The following is a 17,945-nucleotide window of genomic DNA, read 5'->3' on the forward strand; positions in this document are numbered from 1 at the left end:
CTCCACACTCTGAATCCTCCAGGCACTCCTGAGCATAATCTAATTTTGAAGGTTGGGGCACCAGTAATGTTGCTGAAAAACTTACAGCCACCGAAACTTTATAACGACATGAGACTTCAGGTCATGTGTCTGCAAAAGAACCTAACTGAGGCAACTATTTTTACTGGCAGTTGCTCAGGGGAGAGAGTTTAATTCCTCGCATCCCCATTATACCCTCTGATCTCCCATTTCAATTCAAATGCCTCCAGTAAGGCTCTGCTTCGCAATGACAATTAATAAGTCTCAGGGACAGACCCTACAAAAGGTTGCCATTGATTTGAGGCAAGATTGCTTTTCACATGGCCAACTATACGTTGCATGCTCAAAAGTAAGCTCGCACAGCTTGGTCATATTACAACCGGAGTGCTGAACTGACAACGTGGTATACAATGAGATCCTTAACAAATAATTATTGGTATATTTTCCCTCAGTTTAAAAAGGTTTACTTTTCTTCTAAATAAAAATTTAAAACCAGTACTTCGCCGTTGCGAAGCGCAAGTATTTTGCTAGTGTCTAATAAAATTTCAAACTTCTTATGAGGTGTAAAATGGTAACAAAAAGAGCATATGCTTTTCAAAATATAATTCATGACTTGGTGATTCAAAACAAACATATTGGCCAGAAAGCCATGTTATACAGCTCATTAAGCAGCTTTAAAAGGAGTACTTGTGCAGACAGATCTAATGATACTATGAGCTATGCCATTTATGACAGCTTTCTCTTTCACAGAAGTGCTGTTAGTAGGGTGAATTAAAAACTGCTTACTTCATTACTAAAAAATAAACTAGAGGATACTGCTCAGTTTGTGGAACTCATTTGGTTTTGATGAAAACCAGTATCAGTACAACAACTGCAATATGATAAACACACATGCCTCACATTTTTGAACAACACGCAAGTGACAGTCTAAAATTACAAGTAAACTGAACACCATGATTGATGCATTTGAAACCAATCCGTTTTAGGGGTAATTCTGGGTAATTCCAGAGATACAAGAAATGTATGTAGGTGAATGTAGGTGCTTTCACTCTTTCAAAAATTTTAAGTAAAATTGTCAATTACATTGCATTAATTTTTCAATAACTGAAAAGAACAGAATTATGAACAAATTCAGTAAGTGCTCAAGTTAAACTAAATTAATAATTTATTTAATAACTAGCAAAATACCCACGAAGTTATGAAAAAGAAAAGGAAACATTTAAAAAATAACGTAACATGATTGTCAATGTAATTGTTTTGTCACTGTTATGACTGTTGCTGTCATATATATATATATATATATATATACACACACACAGACACACACACATACATATAAACATATACATATAAACATATCTACATATACACATCTACGTAAGAGATGTGGCAGAAAAGTAATGAGACTGGCAACACTGCAAGCGATCTGCCAAGCTGTGCTGTTGTCCTTGATAGAGCACGTGTATCAGTACCCCCCCCCATAGCTCAGTGCGAGTTTCAACTCCTTCCATTAACTACGTGATTTTTGTGACTGCTATTACCGAAGTTGTGTTTTTGGTTGTGCGTCATGCAAAATGGAACAGCGGAATTTGGAGCAACATTGTGCCATTAAACAGCAAGTGTGACGTTTGAAAAGTTAAAACAGGCCTATGGGGAACATTCTTTATCCCGAGCTCAAGTTTTTCGCTGGCACAAATCATTTTTGGAAGGCAGAAAACACGTTGAAGATGAACACCGTTCAGGGAGGACTTCAACTTCGAAAACCAATGAAAACATCAAACGTGTGAACACTCTTGTGAGATCAGACATTGTTTAACATTAAGAATGTTGAGTGAACAATTAAATTTGAACAGATTTATCGTTCATCAAATTTTGACTGAACATTTGCACATGCGAAAGGTCTGTGCCAAAATGGTGCCGAAAAACTGCCCTCTCCATAACAGAATTTTTGACCTCAAAAGGCATTCCTGTGGTTCCCCAGCCTCCTTATTCACCTGACCTCAGTCCGTGTGACTTTTTCCTTTTTCCTAAACTGAAAAATGTCCTCAAAGGACTCAATTTCGGGACTTTAGAAAACATCCAAAAGAGTGTAACGGACATGCTGAAGACCATACCGGTTGAAGACTTATATATATACATATCCACATACAGTGGAACCTCGGAACCAAAGCAGTTCCCCCAAATAGGATTGTATGTAAATACAATTAATCCATTCCAGACCGTACAAACTGTATGTAAATCTGTAAATATATGTAAAGATTAAGCACAAATATAGTTAATTACACCATAGAATGCACAGTGTAATAGTAAACTAATGTAAAAACATTGAATAACACTGACACAAAACACCCAGGCTCCCTGCTCAGCTACACGAGCAGGCTCACTCGCGCTCTCTCTCTCTCTCTCTCTCTCTCTGTAGCACGCACACACACACACACACACACACACACACACACACACACACACACACACACACACACACACACACACACACACACACACACACACACACACACACACACACACACACACACACACACACACACACACCACCCACCCCCTCCCCTCTGTCAGCAGCACATGGAGCACTTTTTTTAAAATGAGTTTTAAGCACAGCGGGAAAAAAAGGAACATTAGAACAAATCCAAGTATATTTAAAACCAACCACAAGCAACCAAAAAACTAACAAGATCACGCTATTTTAGCCTTACATTCCGATCGCTGTAAACACTTTTTTAAAAATGAGTTTTAATCACAGCGGAAAAAAAGGAACATTTGAAAAAAGAGAAAAGTAACATTGCAACAATTCACGCTACAAACTGAAAAATTAACTTTTGAAAAATCCGTAATACAAAAACCACCACGAAAACTAACCTTGCATGAGTATGTAAAGATTAAGCACAAATATAGTTAATTACACCATAGAATGCACAGTGTAATAGTAAACTAATGTAAAACATTGAATAACACTGACACAAAACACCCAGGCTCCCTGCTCAGCTACACGAGCAGGCTCACTCGCGCTCTCTCTCTCTCTCTCTCTCTGTAACACACACACACACACACCACCCACCCCCTCCCCTCTGTCAGCAGCACATGGAGCACTTTTTTTAAAATGAGTTTTAAGCACAGCGGAAAAAAAAGGAACATTAGAACAAATCTGAAGTGTATTTAAAAACCAACCACAAGCAACCAAAAAAGTAAGATTGCAGGAGATCACGCTATTAACCTTAAAGCCCGATCGCTGTAAACACTTTTTTAAAAATGAGTTTTAAGCACAGCGGGGGAAAAAAAAGGAACATTAGAACAAATCCGAAGTGTATTTACAAACCAACCACAAGCAACCAAAAAACTAACAAGATCACGCTATTTTAGCCTTACATTCCGATCGCTGTAAACACTTTTTTAAAAATGAGTTTTAATCACAGCGGAAAAAAAGGAACATTTGAAAAAAGAGAAAAGTAACATTGCAACAATTCACGCTACAAACTGAAAAATTAACTTTTGAAAAATCCGTAATACAAAAACCACCACGAAAACTAACCTTGCATGAGTCGAGTTCCGGCATGAAGTGTTTTCCTTCAGGTGTTTTCTCTCTTGTGATTTCTTGGGTTTCTGGTGTTTTTAGCTGTTTAGCTGGTGGGAGTGAAAGCCTAATGCAGCCATTCCAAAAAGAAAGTTCTTGTGACCCAACCCTTCGTGTTTGCCCTCCACATTACTGGCATTCTGGCTTTGTTTACATTGTGCTGCTTGAAAGCACGAGGGTTCTCAAATTGGTAAATGAATAAACTGGTAAACAGTTTTTCCACCTCTTCCAGCACTTGAAGCCTCTGCCTGGTTAACGCTGTAACTGCTTTTGCAATATCACCTGCTTTAATAGATTCTTTCTGCTTTAGAATAGTTGAAATCGTAGATTTTGACTTCTTGTATTTGGCTGGCAAGATCAGTAACACGAACGCCACGCTCAAACTTTTCAATAATTTCTTTCTTTACTTCAATTTCTGTAGTTAACTGCAAAAGCACACAAAATACTGTAGAGCACAAAGAGAGCTCAAGTAAAGCACGCACGTCTGACTGAGAACAATGAACCAGCCAGGCAGGCAGGCACGCAGCTCACTCTCTCTCTGCTGTACCCCCCTCCCCCCCTGTCAGTAGCAGGCAGGCAGGCAGGCAGGCAGGCACGTGGCTAGCTCTATTTCTCTCTCTCTCTCTCTCTCTCTCTCAACAGCAGGCAGGCAATTCTGACTGAGAACAATGCAACACGTGCGGAAATCATAGGTGCGCACAAACCGAAAGGGAAACTGGGTTTGTTCCTTTGTTCGTATACCAAGTGTGTGGTCGTGAACCAAGGCAAAAGTTTGGCGAACTTTTTGGTCGTGAACCGAGTTGTACGTGAACGGAGACGTTCGTGAACCGAGGTTCCACTGTATATATATATACACATATCTACACATTATATATCTACACATATATATATATATATATATATATCTACATATATATATATATATATATATATATCTACATATATATATATATATATCTACACATATATATATATATACACACACACATACACATACATACATATATATCTACATATACTGTATATATATATATATATATATATATATATATATATATACTGTGTATAGCAAAATCCCTGTGCTTCACAGCGACGAAGAACAGCTTTTAAATTTTTATTAAGAAGAAAAGAAAACCTTTTTAAACTAAGGGAAAATATACCAATAACTATCTGTTAAGGATCTCTTTGTATACCACGTTGTCAGTTCAGCAGTCCAGTTGTAATATGACCAAGCTGTGCACTGAGATTAGTTTTGAGAATGCAACGTATAGTTTTGTCCAGGAGAAAAGCAATGTTGCCTCAAATCAATGGCAACCTTTTGTAGGGTGTGTCCCTGAGACTTATTAATTGTCATCGCGAGCCTTACTGGAAATTTGAGGCACTTCAATTGAAATGGGAGATCAGAGGGTATAACGTTGATGCCTGGAATACATTCAGAATGTGGCGCTCTGCTGTTTTTTTGTGTAGCTGCCTTCACACAGCTTCTCTGCTGCTTTATAAACGAACGCCATATACGGCCATCGTTTCTCCTTGCTTCGCGGTTCTGTACTATTTTATTGTTCGTTTATTACGATTCTTACAGTTATTGTGTAGCTATTCAAGACTTACTTTACTGTTCAGGTACCCATTTCCTTTATTTAATCCACGGCCTGTACGTTATTTTTTGTTCGTATATTACGATTATAGATATTTATTGATTCCCTTCTTTAGCTGACTGCCTGCTCATATAAGACGCTATGCTAGTTTTTTGTGAAACAGCCTTTACACAGCATCTCCGCGGTTTTATAAACGAACGACATATAAAGCCATCACCTTGTCAATTGTGTAATGCATTTTTTGAACAGGATTGATGCATGGAAGTGATCACTCATACTGCGTACAGTCAGTTCACGTGAGCTGCTTTATTGTGTGATGTTGCGATGTCCACGGATTTATTTAATGTTAGCTAAAACCCGGCACTTAAAAGTTTCTGGCTGCACTCCGGTTGTAATATGACGAAACTGCGCGAGCTCACTCTTGAGAATGCAACGTATAGTTGTCCAGGAGAAAAGCAATCTTCCCTGAAATCAATGGCATCGTTTTGTAGGGTCTGTCCCTGAGACTTATTACTTGTCATTGCGCAGCAGAGCCTTACTGGAAATTGTAATGGGAGATCAGAGGGTATAAAGGGGATGCGAGGAATACATTGAGTGTGGAGAAACTCTAGAGACAGCGTGTGTATTAACTTGTGAAATTTTTCTGTGAGTATTTGGTGGCAGCGTGACAAACTTGCTTCCGCAAGACCGCGTTAGCTGTGGAGCTCAACTCGGAGCATATTCTTTTCCTACCTTGTCAATTGTGTAATGCGTTTTTTGAACAGGTTTGATGCATGGAAGTGATCACTCGTACTGCTTTCAGTCAGTTCACGTGAGCTGCTCTCTTGTGTGATGTTGCGATGTGCACGGCTTTATTTAATGTTAGCTAAGACCCGGCACTTAAAAGTTTCTCGCTACAGCAATTTTAACTCCGTTACAAAGTGATCCAAAGTCTCATTTATACCTCGTTTCTTCTCATTAAACTTTTATCTCGCGAATAAAGTATTTGCCGTTTTTCTTCAGCGCTCTTTGGGAGCTCTTCCTTCTTTTCTACGTACTGCGGTCACAGTCAGTTCACGTGATTACGTGGGAGGCATGATGATGTCACACGAAACTCCGCCCCCCACGGCCATCGAGCTCAACTGCATTACAGTATATGGAGAAAAATAGGTTCCAGTTATGACCATTACGCGTAGAATTTCGAAATGAAACCTGCCCAACTTTTGTAAGTAAGCTGTAAGGAATGAGCCTGCCAAATTTCAGCCTTCTACCTACACGGGAAGTTGGAGAATTAGTGATGAGTCAGTGAGTCAGTGAGTCAGTCAGTCAGTCAGTGAGTGAGTGAGGGCTTTGCCTTTTATTAGTATAGATAAAAAATAAAATCTATGTTGGCTGGCACAATACAATATAAGCTCATGTATACATTATTCTGTGTTAGAACTGCTTTCATGAGACTACAAGCTTTTTATTTTAATAAAACATATTTGAATGAATCTAAATAAATAATATATAATAGTACTTTTAGAGAGCTATAAATTTCAAGTTAACAGGAAATGCCAATATGTACTTTAATATATAATTTAGCTTTGTCGGTACTTTGTCTTATGCAGATTCTATACTTCTATAATTACTTAATAAATAGTAAATAAATTAGTAAATAAAAAGTAAATACTACAAACCAAGTTAACAGTAGCAATACAACAATATTAATTATACAAAAGACATGACTCACCACATTAAAGTCCAAATTCTTCTCTATCCACTCTTTAGCTGCTTTAAACTCATCTTGCATATCCATGATGTACAGGGTATCCAACGCATCCACTATTGTTGCTCCTTGAATACTACCTAAAAAGATGGCAATATTGTATGAGTATTACATGACTAATTACACCAAATGACCATACAACCTTTGAACTCTGCTTATCCAGTTAAGGTTAAACATAATATCTGATGCATGCCAGTCCATCAGAGGACACACATACACCCACCTATATAAGCTCACACTGTGCCAATTCAGACTTTCCAGACAATGAAAATGACTGCAAAAAAGTTTGAAACATCCACTGGCCTTTAACAATGGCAATAATGCATATAGATTAAAGGAAAGCAAAGTAAAATAATATATATATTATTCAATTAATTACTCAAAGTACAGAAGAAAGTCTACTTCACTTGCACCCTACAAATACCTGTACTTTGTCAGTGGTCATGTAACTAATACTTCAAATTACACCAGAAGTGAGATGTCAGTGTAGTGTAAGCCCTTATCTGTCTATTTTAAATGGCCTCCACTCTTATACTGAAAGGCAATATGCAGGAATAAAAACAGCAAACTTACTTGTATTCGTTTGTGAAGATTTTATTTTTATTTGCTTAGCAATTGAATTAAGTTTCCTAATTACAATAATTGGTATTCAACATTTAGCACCTTCATTTTGAATTAACATATATAAATACATTATCCTGGTGATCTTTTAAATTTGATAAGACTACTGGAAGTCAAATATTCAATCATGCTACTTTGTGAAAAGAGGTTAGTAATAGAAAAATAAAATAGAAAATAATGAAATAAAAATCTGTAGTTCCGTAAAATGCTAGATTATAATAAGGAGATGTTATTTCACTGAATTTTTTCTTTTTATTTTCAGATTTTCAGATTAACATTAAATCTACGCTGGATAACTGAAACGGGTCTATTTCCATCAAAATATCCATGCCATCCTGAGAGTGTCAAGTGCTCCCTATAGATTCTTACTTGGCACTGGCTCTGTAAAGTACCTACTGTATGTATATCATAGAGAAATAAGGATTCGTGAAGCTGTTAAGAACACTGGAATCAAAATACAAACTGCCCAGACACAAACACAGCATTTCCTATGCTCGTAAACATTATAAAATAAGAAGATAAGACAGCTGACAAATGATAGGAGACCATTCAATTAATCAGGCTCGTTTGTCTAGCTGATGGCAAAGCTGTCCCAGTATTTAATCCAAATATTTCTTACAGGTTCTCAAGATCTCTGCTTAATATAGATCACTGTAGTTTGTTCCAGATATTCTAGCAACTCTTTGACAAAATAAGTACTCCATAGATTCAGTTCTAAATGCACTTCCCCTTAATTTCCACTGGTGTTCTGGAGTATGTGATTCAGTGTTAAGTTGAAAGAACTCTACCGGATGTACTTTATCAGTGTCTTTGAGAATTTTGAAGACCTGGATAAGGTCCTATGCATTCTCTTCTGCTCAAGGCTATAAAGGTTTAATTCTCAAAGTCTGTTAAGTAGAACAACGATCAGTCACAATGGTGGCATGCACAGGCACTTTGTGCTCCCCGAATAGGTGCTCTTTTCTGCTATTATTGTTCTTAATATTGATTTTCATCGTTTTACACATGGAAGCGAGCATCCACTACAGTCATCAAAAGCTTCTACAGATCGGCTCAAATAGCAAAGATAATTATTATAATACAGAAGCAATACCACAGGAGATTCTCAGATCACCGGGAATTACTTTGACTCCTATACTTGGAAGATGGCGATGGAGACGGTGCAGGGAGAGTAAGCAAGAAAGAGTAAAAAGTGAGCAGGATTACTAGCTAGGCTAAAGCCTGCTCCGCATAAAACCCCTCATCCTAGCGTTATTGCTGCGAATACTAGATCACTCGCAAATAAAATGGACGAGCTCTGACTGGATATTTCCACACATAAAACTACAAGGGACTGTTGCCTTTTGATTTTTTCTGAGACGTGGCTGAATCCCACCATACCGGACACAGCAGTTGAACTTGCAGGCAGCGTGTTCCATCGAGCCGATCGAACTCCCCGATTCCGGTAAGAAAATAGGTGGAGGACTGTGTGTCTATACTAATAATACTTGGTGCACTAATATAACTACAATCAACAAGTTTTGTTGTCCGGACGTGGAATATCTGATGCTAAGAAGCCGACCGTTTTACCTACCGAGAGAACATACTGTCGTTATTGTTACGGCAGTATACATACCTCCTTCAGGCTAATGTTAAGTCAACGCTTAAAAAATTGTTTTGACGTTATCAGTAAACAACAGAACTCGCACCTGATGCAGTTTTTATCCTTGCTGGAGATTTTAATCAAGAAAATTTTAAAGATGTATTCCCCAGATTTTATCAGCATGTACATTGCAAAACCAGAGGGAAAAACACCTTAGACCACGTCTATACAAACATAAAAGACGCCTATAAGGTCATTCAACGCCCCCACCTTGGCAAGTCTGAACATCTCTCTTTGTTTCTTGTTCCAGAGCACAAAGCCCTTATCAACAGTACTAATCCAATTAGCAAGACTGTTAAAGTTTGGCCTGAAGCTGCCATTTGCCAATTTCAGGACTGCTTTGAACAAACAGAGTGAAATATATTTTTTCATCAGACAGACTTACAGACATATACTTCATCTGTGCTGTAATATATTAATTACTGTGTGGACAATGTCACTGTCAACAAAAGGATTAAGGTCTACCCAAATGAGAAACCATGGATGAATAGTGAAGTCAAACAACTGCTCAGGGAAAGGGAAAAAGCCTTTAAATTAGGAGACACCTCAGCCTATAGAGCTGCCAGAGTTAACCTCAAGAAGGGCATCAAGTCTGCTAATCTAATGTAAAAACAACAGATTGTGGAGGACTTTGACAGTAACTCAAACTCACAGCGGATGTGGCAAGGTATCCGATTAATCACGGATTACAAAAAGAAAAATAACGTACAATGCACACTGGGCAATAACAATGTCAACCTAGTAGAGGAACTTAACAGTTTCTTTGTATGGTTTGACAAGGACAATAACCAGCCTCCAGTCAGCTTCGAACTGACCGGAGACTCACAGACTGTGGTTGTACACATATATGATGTGTGGCGGGCACTCGAAAACATTAATACAAGGAAGGCAGCAGGTCCTGATAATGTGCAAGGACGTGTGCTCCAGGCCTGCACTAACCAATCAGCGGAGGTATTTACACACATATTCAACCTCTCTCTCCTCAGGTGTAGTCCCCTTGTGCCTGAAATACACAACCATTGTACCTGTTCCCAAAAAAACGAGGATAACCTGTCTTAATGACTATCGACAAGTTGCTGTCACTCCTGTCATCGCAAAATGCTTTGAACGACTGGTAATTACCCACATCAAAGCCTCCATCCCAGCTGATCTAGACCAACACCAGTTCGTTCGCCTATTGGTCAAACAGATCAACAGGAAACCATCTTTCTGGCTCTACATGCTGCCCTCTCGCACCTGGAAAAGCCCAACACCTATGTTAGGATGCTCTTCATTGATTACAGCTCTGCATTTAATACCATCATACCCAACCAGCTGATCAAAAAAACTCTATGCACTAGGACTTGCTCCATCCATATGCAACTGGTTACTGGATTTTCTCACCAACCTCCCCCAGTCTGCCAGGATGGGCAAACACACATCCTCCACCCTTACCCTGAGCACTGGTGTGCCACAAGGTTGTGTAGTAAGTCCCCTACTCAATAAACTCATCACCCATGACTGTCAACCCATCCACCAATCAAACATTATTATTAAATATGCAGATGATACGACTGTCATTGGGCTTGTATCAGACAACAATGAAGCTGCAAATAGGAAGTGGTTCAGAATCTGACAGCATGGTGCAACACCAACAACCTGGTCTTAAATAACAAAAAAACCAAAGAAGTTATTCTGGACTTTAGGACCACTAAAAAGGCCAATCACAGTCTGATAACAATCAATGCAGATGCTGTCCAGAGAGTTTCCAACTTTAAGTTTATAGGAGTCACCATCTCAGAAGACCTGTCCTGGGCTGACAACAACTTGGCTATAATAGGCAAAGCACAACAACGCCTCTATTTTCTCAGGAAGGTAAGGAGAGCCGACCTCCCCCAGAAGCTGCTGGTTAATTTCTATAGATGCACTATATAAAGCACCTTAATTAACTGCATGATGGCCTGGTACAACAGCTGCACCAAGGCTGCTAAAGAAGCCTGGCAGCGGGTTGTAAAAACAGCAGAGGCCATTATTGGGACTGAACTGCCATCACTCAAACTCTTGTATAAGACTCACTGTGTGAGAAGGGCCAAAAACATTTTTATGGACAAAACTCGTCCTGGAAATTCTTTGTTTGAACTCCTCCCATCAGGAAGATGCTTTAGGTCAATCCGTGTACACACAAACAGACTAAAAAATAGCTTTTTCCCATCTGTCTTAAACTTTCTGAACTCTGAATCTCCTCAGTCTGACATCATTTTTAATTGAACATGTGCAATAAGCTGTATTGGTAATGTGCAATATACTAATGTAATACAATATATAATATGTAATGTACTATTCATTAACAGGTGCAATAACAATTTATGCTGCTGTACTTTGAGCAATAATAATTTGCTCTGGTTACTTGATCACTTAACACTGTATACGATATATTTGGAATTATCTGACTTTTCTTTAAATGCACCTGTTGGGGCTGTTATGAGATACACTTGATTGATCTCCTGTACATAGCTGCAAGTGCTGCTATGTCTTTCTTGTAACATGGTGACCAGAACTGCACATAATACCACAGACGTGGGGTCTCCAGCATATTATATAGCATGAACATAATGTCGCTTAATTTATATTTAACAGTTTTTACGATATAACCTAATGTTTTATTTGCCTTTTTAATAGCGTCAGAAAATTGCTAAGATGATGAAAATGGTTTGTAAGTAAGTAAACTCCTAAATCGTACTCAGAGGTGGCTTCCTTTAGTTCAGTTTCTCTCATCTTGTGTTTAAAGTCAATGTTGCTTTTGCCCACATGTAGCAATTTGCACTTTTCTACATTAAACACCATTTTCCAAGTGGCTATTATTTAGTACTATTTTTTAATATTTTCCATAATGTTGCATGGTACAGAAATAAAACTTATTGGTCTAGAATTACAAGGATTTATTCTGTCTTCTTTCCTGAAGACTGAAGTCACATTTGAAAATGTCCAGTCTTCAAATAATTCTTTCACAATCGACTGCTCAAATACACTTAATAAGCGTTTATAAATTATGTCTTTATTTCTTTCACTACTATCAGTAAACATTTCATGATATCTAGGGTTTTATTAGTTTTCAATGTATCGAGGGCTTGAAGCATATCTAACTCTTCTATTTTCAAATATACAAACTATGAACTTCCTTTTACTTCTGCATGGGGCATTTTATTTCTTTTTTGCTTTACAAACATTTGAGAGAAATATTTGTTCAGTTCATTTGATATTTCCTTCTCTCTTTCAATGGTCCCTCCTTCTATGACCCCAAGGTTTCAACTTTTTACAGGAGCAGTGCTAAAAAATTGCTTGCTATCTTTTTGGCCTCTGTAGCAATTTATTTTTGGTTTCTCTTATGACCTTTAAATTGCTTTTTTGAGCGGGACCAGAGTTGCCCCGAAACCTTGCATATTGTAATCTTTTTAGTTAGCAAATAAAAAGTGTAATATTGCTTGACTTCTCACCACCTAGTTACTCTGTAATTATAAAGGTAATTACCTGGTAAGTAGCACATAATTAGGGACACCTAATCTAAAGTGATACAGTATAATGTTCTAAAGTACATTTATCATGCTCAACTTGTGACAGAAAATAAATAACATTTAAACAAAAATAAAGCTTATGACATATTTACATCTCACTTAGGAATAAAAAGGAACCGTTAAACTTGACAGAAATCATGATATGATTTCATTTATATTGACCGATATGAAAAAAATTGTGATAAGACACTTTTCCATATTGCCCATCCAGCCCTAATGGAAATAATGAATAAGCTCAAGAAATCAATGTGGGAAATTAAGACGAGTTTAATAAAGACTACTTAAAAACAGATATGCTGAAAAAAGTACTAGTAACTGAAGCTCTTAAGGATATAAAGGAAAGGAAGGCAGAAGAAATTGATGGAATTCCACTTGAAAATCCAAAACTTACAGGAAAGACATAATGAATTAGTGAAAGTTTGTAATATATTCAAAACAAGAATATGGCCTGATCTCAATACTTTTGGAAAAGAATCAAAATGTGTAAAGTGTGTGGACCACCTCACTATCAGTTTGATGTCTCAGGGGTGAAAAGATCCACTGAAGTAAAAGAGAAAAAAAAATCTAGAATAAAGAATAAAGTAGAAAAATTCATCAGTGAAGACCAATTTGGATTCAGAAGTAGTACTGAAACAAGAAATATAATAACAATGTTGAGAATCATTAGTGAGTGAAGTATTGAGTGTGAACAACATTTTTGTCTGTCTTGTTGATTGTGAGAAGGCTTTTGATAAAGAAAGTTTAATCAAACTGATAAACATCTTAATATACATTACAATAGATTTAAAAGACTAAAAACCAGTATCAGCAAAAAGGACTCACAGCAAAAGTACAATCTGGTAAAAAATAAATAAATAAATAAATAATAATAATAATAAACAACCTTTGAATCAATGGAAGAGGAGTTAGGCAAGACTGCTTTATTTCACCATGACTGCTGATGTTTAAATGCAAGCACATGAAAGTGAAGTCCTTCTGGTGAAATCAGCAATTAGAGGATCTGGCACATCTGCAAGTTTTCTCTATCCATAAGCCATCCTCCAATGCATTTTTTTCTAATTATGTTAAAATTTTACAGAATATATGAATATGAGTCATCTATACAATCAGGCATGAGCAGAGACCAGTGCCTAAAAGTGGGATGAAAACAAAGGGCACAAACTACTCCACAGGAGTAATTACAACAAAGGGGAAGGTGCTCAAAACTCTGTGACTGTGGTGGACAAGAGGTTGAGGCATTATCTTGAAATCTCTAGAAATTATACAGCTTACCATAATGCAGAATCAGTGAGAGCCCTGAGCTTGTTTTCCTGCAACCAGACAATCCCATCTGGGGAGGATGGAAGACACTGACACGCAAAGTGCATTGCTTATTTTCAGTATACTCCGTAATCTCGTTTTGGTTGCTGTCACAGCAGAAAACGTGCATCACAAAGATAGGATGTTGGAAATGGAAGTAGCTTCAATAGCTTCTTTTGAATTATTTTAATCTTCTCCTGTCTACAAGTTATGCTGACGAGAATTTTTCTCAGCATTTCCTTGTGATAATACACTTTCAGGGTACGAATGATGCCAATATCCAATGGCTGAAGCACTGCCGTCCAATTGGGTGGGAGGAATTCAACGTGAACATTAGCTAAATGCGGAAGCATGTTGTGGTCAGCCCGGTTATCCTTTTCTTTTTCTTCATATTGTGAGGTTTCTGAACTCTTTTGGGATCTGGGATCCACCCCACCCAACGGGAACGACATGCTGAAGTGCGTCCCGAAGCGCTATTGCCACGTGTGAGATTGTTTGTCCAGGTCCCAAGAGAGTTTAAAAACCTCATATATTCTTGAATGAGTGCCGCATTAATATGAATGTTTCTTGAACAAGCATCACTGCAACCACATAAAAACGTCTTTTTCAGCGTCTTCAAATGCAGCAGTTCGCATACGTTTGCAACCCGAGATTTTTCTTCTTTTTTGCATATAACAAGACACTGGGATATATTCAAGCTTAACTGCTTACCTGAACAGAAGACTACATAAAAAATGTTAAATGTGAATTGTTTTATGTGTATATAGTCTAGAAGATAGTAAGTTACCATTTTGAGCTGAAGTTGAAAAAATATAGTAACATCAAACTGAAGTAAAAGTTTCCCAAATGTCCTATACTCATTATGCCTAGGAAACTGTAAAAACAAATGAACCATTATAGTTTTAATTTTTTTTAGCAGAGGGTAAGCATTAAGCTGTTGCCACCTTACAAAAAATAAATGAGCTGAGAAGCAGTAACTTAAAGAATGCTTTTTAAAATAATAAAATAATGCATAACCTATCTAAAGCTTCCATAAATGCAGTAATTCAAAACAGAGCAATCATCTTGCTTCTACCAAAGGGTCTGCCTATTTAAGGTAGTAAACTGTACCTTCCCAATAACTGGCACATTTATGCACCACTATCAATTCCTGTGCATTATAGATGGAACTTTCATCAGCAACTGAGACACTGCAAGTGTTTACTGACAGATGACACATGACAATAAAGTTTTTAGATCATTAGAGAGACCATGAAAATGCTGTAAGAAAAGTTCCCAAGAGTAAAGTACTATGAATCTTTTGACAAAATGATTTATAATGCAGATTAAAACAACCTTCAATAAGGAAGTATAAAGTCGGAGAACAGCATGAGAGTTTAATGAAAAGCAAATTAACGACAGAAGAATGTTTGTCTGAGGCTTTAAAGCATTACTGTGAATATGGTAATTCTAAAATACTACCGACTAAAATTATTCAAGCATGATTTCTTAAAGAGTTTTTGAAATAAAGGAAATTGAGATGATTCAGAAATGACACATAACTGAATTGCAAAAAAGTCTTATCTGTGCTTATGTACAGTGAAAAAAGTATGCTTTCGTTTTCAAAAAAAGACTACTAAAATTATACAATCAAGCAATCATTCTTTCTTTAACACTAAGCCTTTATTAGTTAGGGGAACAAATATAAGTAGTGTAAAATGCACACTTATATTTATTTACTTTTTTATTTCTAAAGTAAGCAGAGGCTTAGTGAATCAAAGGAGCAACCTATGTAGAGGTTAAGTGAGTCAGTGTTAATTAATGCAGTGAAGACTGAATTTATAGTGTGTGTAATGAAAGAAATTCACTCCAAGAAACGCCACAGAGTTGGAGAATTGCCTCGTATAATGTCCTTTGGACTAGACGAAAAATGAGTGAAAAATTGATCAAAAACCAGAGCATTTGACATTGTACAGTGGTTACATGAGAATATAATACAAAATGGTGGCAGGAAGTGATTTAATACAGGAAATTACATCAATGTAGACAGACGGAAGTGACGTTAACACGATGGAGCTGGAAGTGACATCATTATTAAGTGCCGGAAGTGAAAATCATCACAGAGGAGCCAGACATGATGTCATTATTAGGAGCCGGAAGGGACGTCATCATGGAGGAGCCGGAAGGGATGTCATCTATGGTATTCGGAGACAAGATTATTGTGCAGTGACCATTTTGTGGGACCGGAAGTGCTGAAGGTAAGTGTATGAAATTATTTTTTTTCTTCTTTGGCTCTATTGAAAGACAGAGACAGGCATCAGTACTCATAATCAACCCCTTGTTTTGAGTTGTATCAGTCACCTTAGGGCTTGTTGACTGTCTCCAAAGCGCAAGTGTGTGACATGTGGCAGACAACCGGGAGCCTTGCCCGGTCAGTCAAGACACCCTTTTGATGAGAGGACAGGGGGAGAGGACATATCAATACTAGTACCTCCCGCAGTACATGAGAGGGCAGCTCCCCTCAGGATGAGCTTGGAAGCTGCCAGAAGAGGATCTGGGTTCCCGTGCAGCACTTCCGCTACACCGGAAGATGATCAGGGAGCACCTGGAGCACTTACGGGTGAGGTATAAAAGAGGTTGCCTCACTCCATTTGGAGAGCCGGAGTTGGGAGCTGGAAGACAGAGCTTGCGAGGAAAGGAGTGGTGGCAGCAGAAGAAAATAAAGAAAGGAAAAGAAAAGAAGGGAGAGAGCAATTGTGAGTGAATTGTGCTTTTTGTGCGAAGGAAGAAAAATAAAAATGCATGTGCTTTTTGTACTGTTGTGTCCTGTGTCTGTCTGTGTCCGGGCTGAACACCACAATACAAAAGTTTCTTCCAATACTTAGTTGAAAAGAAGACAGAGTTATAAGCAGAATACACAAATTACTTCTGGTCCCCAGACATACCCAAACACACACACTAGTTTAAAATCCAGCATCTTTACCAATTACCCCCAACTAAAACATGTTTAGACAGTAAAATAATACAGTACAACTTGAAATGTTACTCTAATGTCAAAAGCTTGTAAATTTTAAGAACAATAACAAAATTTTTGCAAACAGCATGCCAGCACTCTTTACACAGCTATTTCATACAAACTATAGAGGAAATAGATAAAATTGCCTCTGGTCTCTACACAGTAAGATAAAAGAAAATGGTTATTCTTGTTATTACCTTATTGTGATTCTTATTATTCTTATTATCTAGAGTGATATTAAAAGGCTGTGAAAAGCACAATTTTTAAAATTAGATATTGACAAAGCATTAATAAACACAAATCATATGAATTAGTAACAAATATAAGAAGAATCTTGTTTTTTTATCATGGCATAGTAAAAGTACAATTAGCATGTTTGAAGAGTGGGAGAGTGTTACTTTTACCCAGATGCCTTTCATAAGAATCAAGATGCCTGACTAATTTTGTCAGAAAAACCACAAGAAAAAGAAAGTATGACAAATCAGTGTGTGGTTAGCATTTCTGGGGAAAACCTATTGCAAAATAGATAAAACTACATTTACAATTGTAAATGCTTCAAAAGACAGTATAAAATTCAACTATGGGAAAAAACAAAGTCTGAGCAGAATATTTAAAGCATTATTTACACAATTACAATTTAAATTTTAATATGATAATACTATTTTATTTAAAAATCAACAATAGCTATTTTTGAAAAGTAAATTTACTTTCACACTTGTTGAAAGCACTGGATGTGAATACTGTTAATTATTATTGCCAATGTTCAAATTAACACCTGGTATTAACATTTGTTTTCAGTAATGCAACAACTGGATACCATTTGACCACATTATAAAACAGGTGTAAATGTACTTTTGATCAGATCATTACTTAAAACATTCACCAATTTTA

The 17,945-nt window shown here is 37.2% G+C and overlaps 1 protein-coding gene across 1 annotated transcript in view; it reads right to left on the bottom strand.

Annotated features, from left to right (window-relative positions):
- man1a1 (mannosidase, alpha, class 1A, member 1) overlaps positions 1 to 17,945 on the bottom strand; it is a 458,739-nt gene that overhangs the window by 276,084 nt on the left and 164,710 nt on the right. Inside the window, exon 3 of the mRNA XM_039747655.1 lies at positions 6,911 to 7,026. Coding sequence (XP_039603589.1) covers positions 6,911 to 7,026 — 116 coding nt within the window. The remainder of the gene's footprint in view (positions 1 to 6,910; positions 7,027 to 17,945) is intronic.

The sequence above is a fragment of the Polypterus senegalus genome, chromosome 3 (assembly GCF_016835505.1).
Source record: "Polypterus senegalus isolate Bchr_013 chromosome 3, ASM1683550v1, whole genome shotgun sequence".
In the NCBI taxonomy this organism is placed as follows: domain Eukaryota; kingdom Metazoa; phylum Chordata; class Cladistia; order Polypteriformes; family Polypteridae; genus Polypterus; species Polypterus senegalus.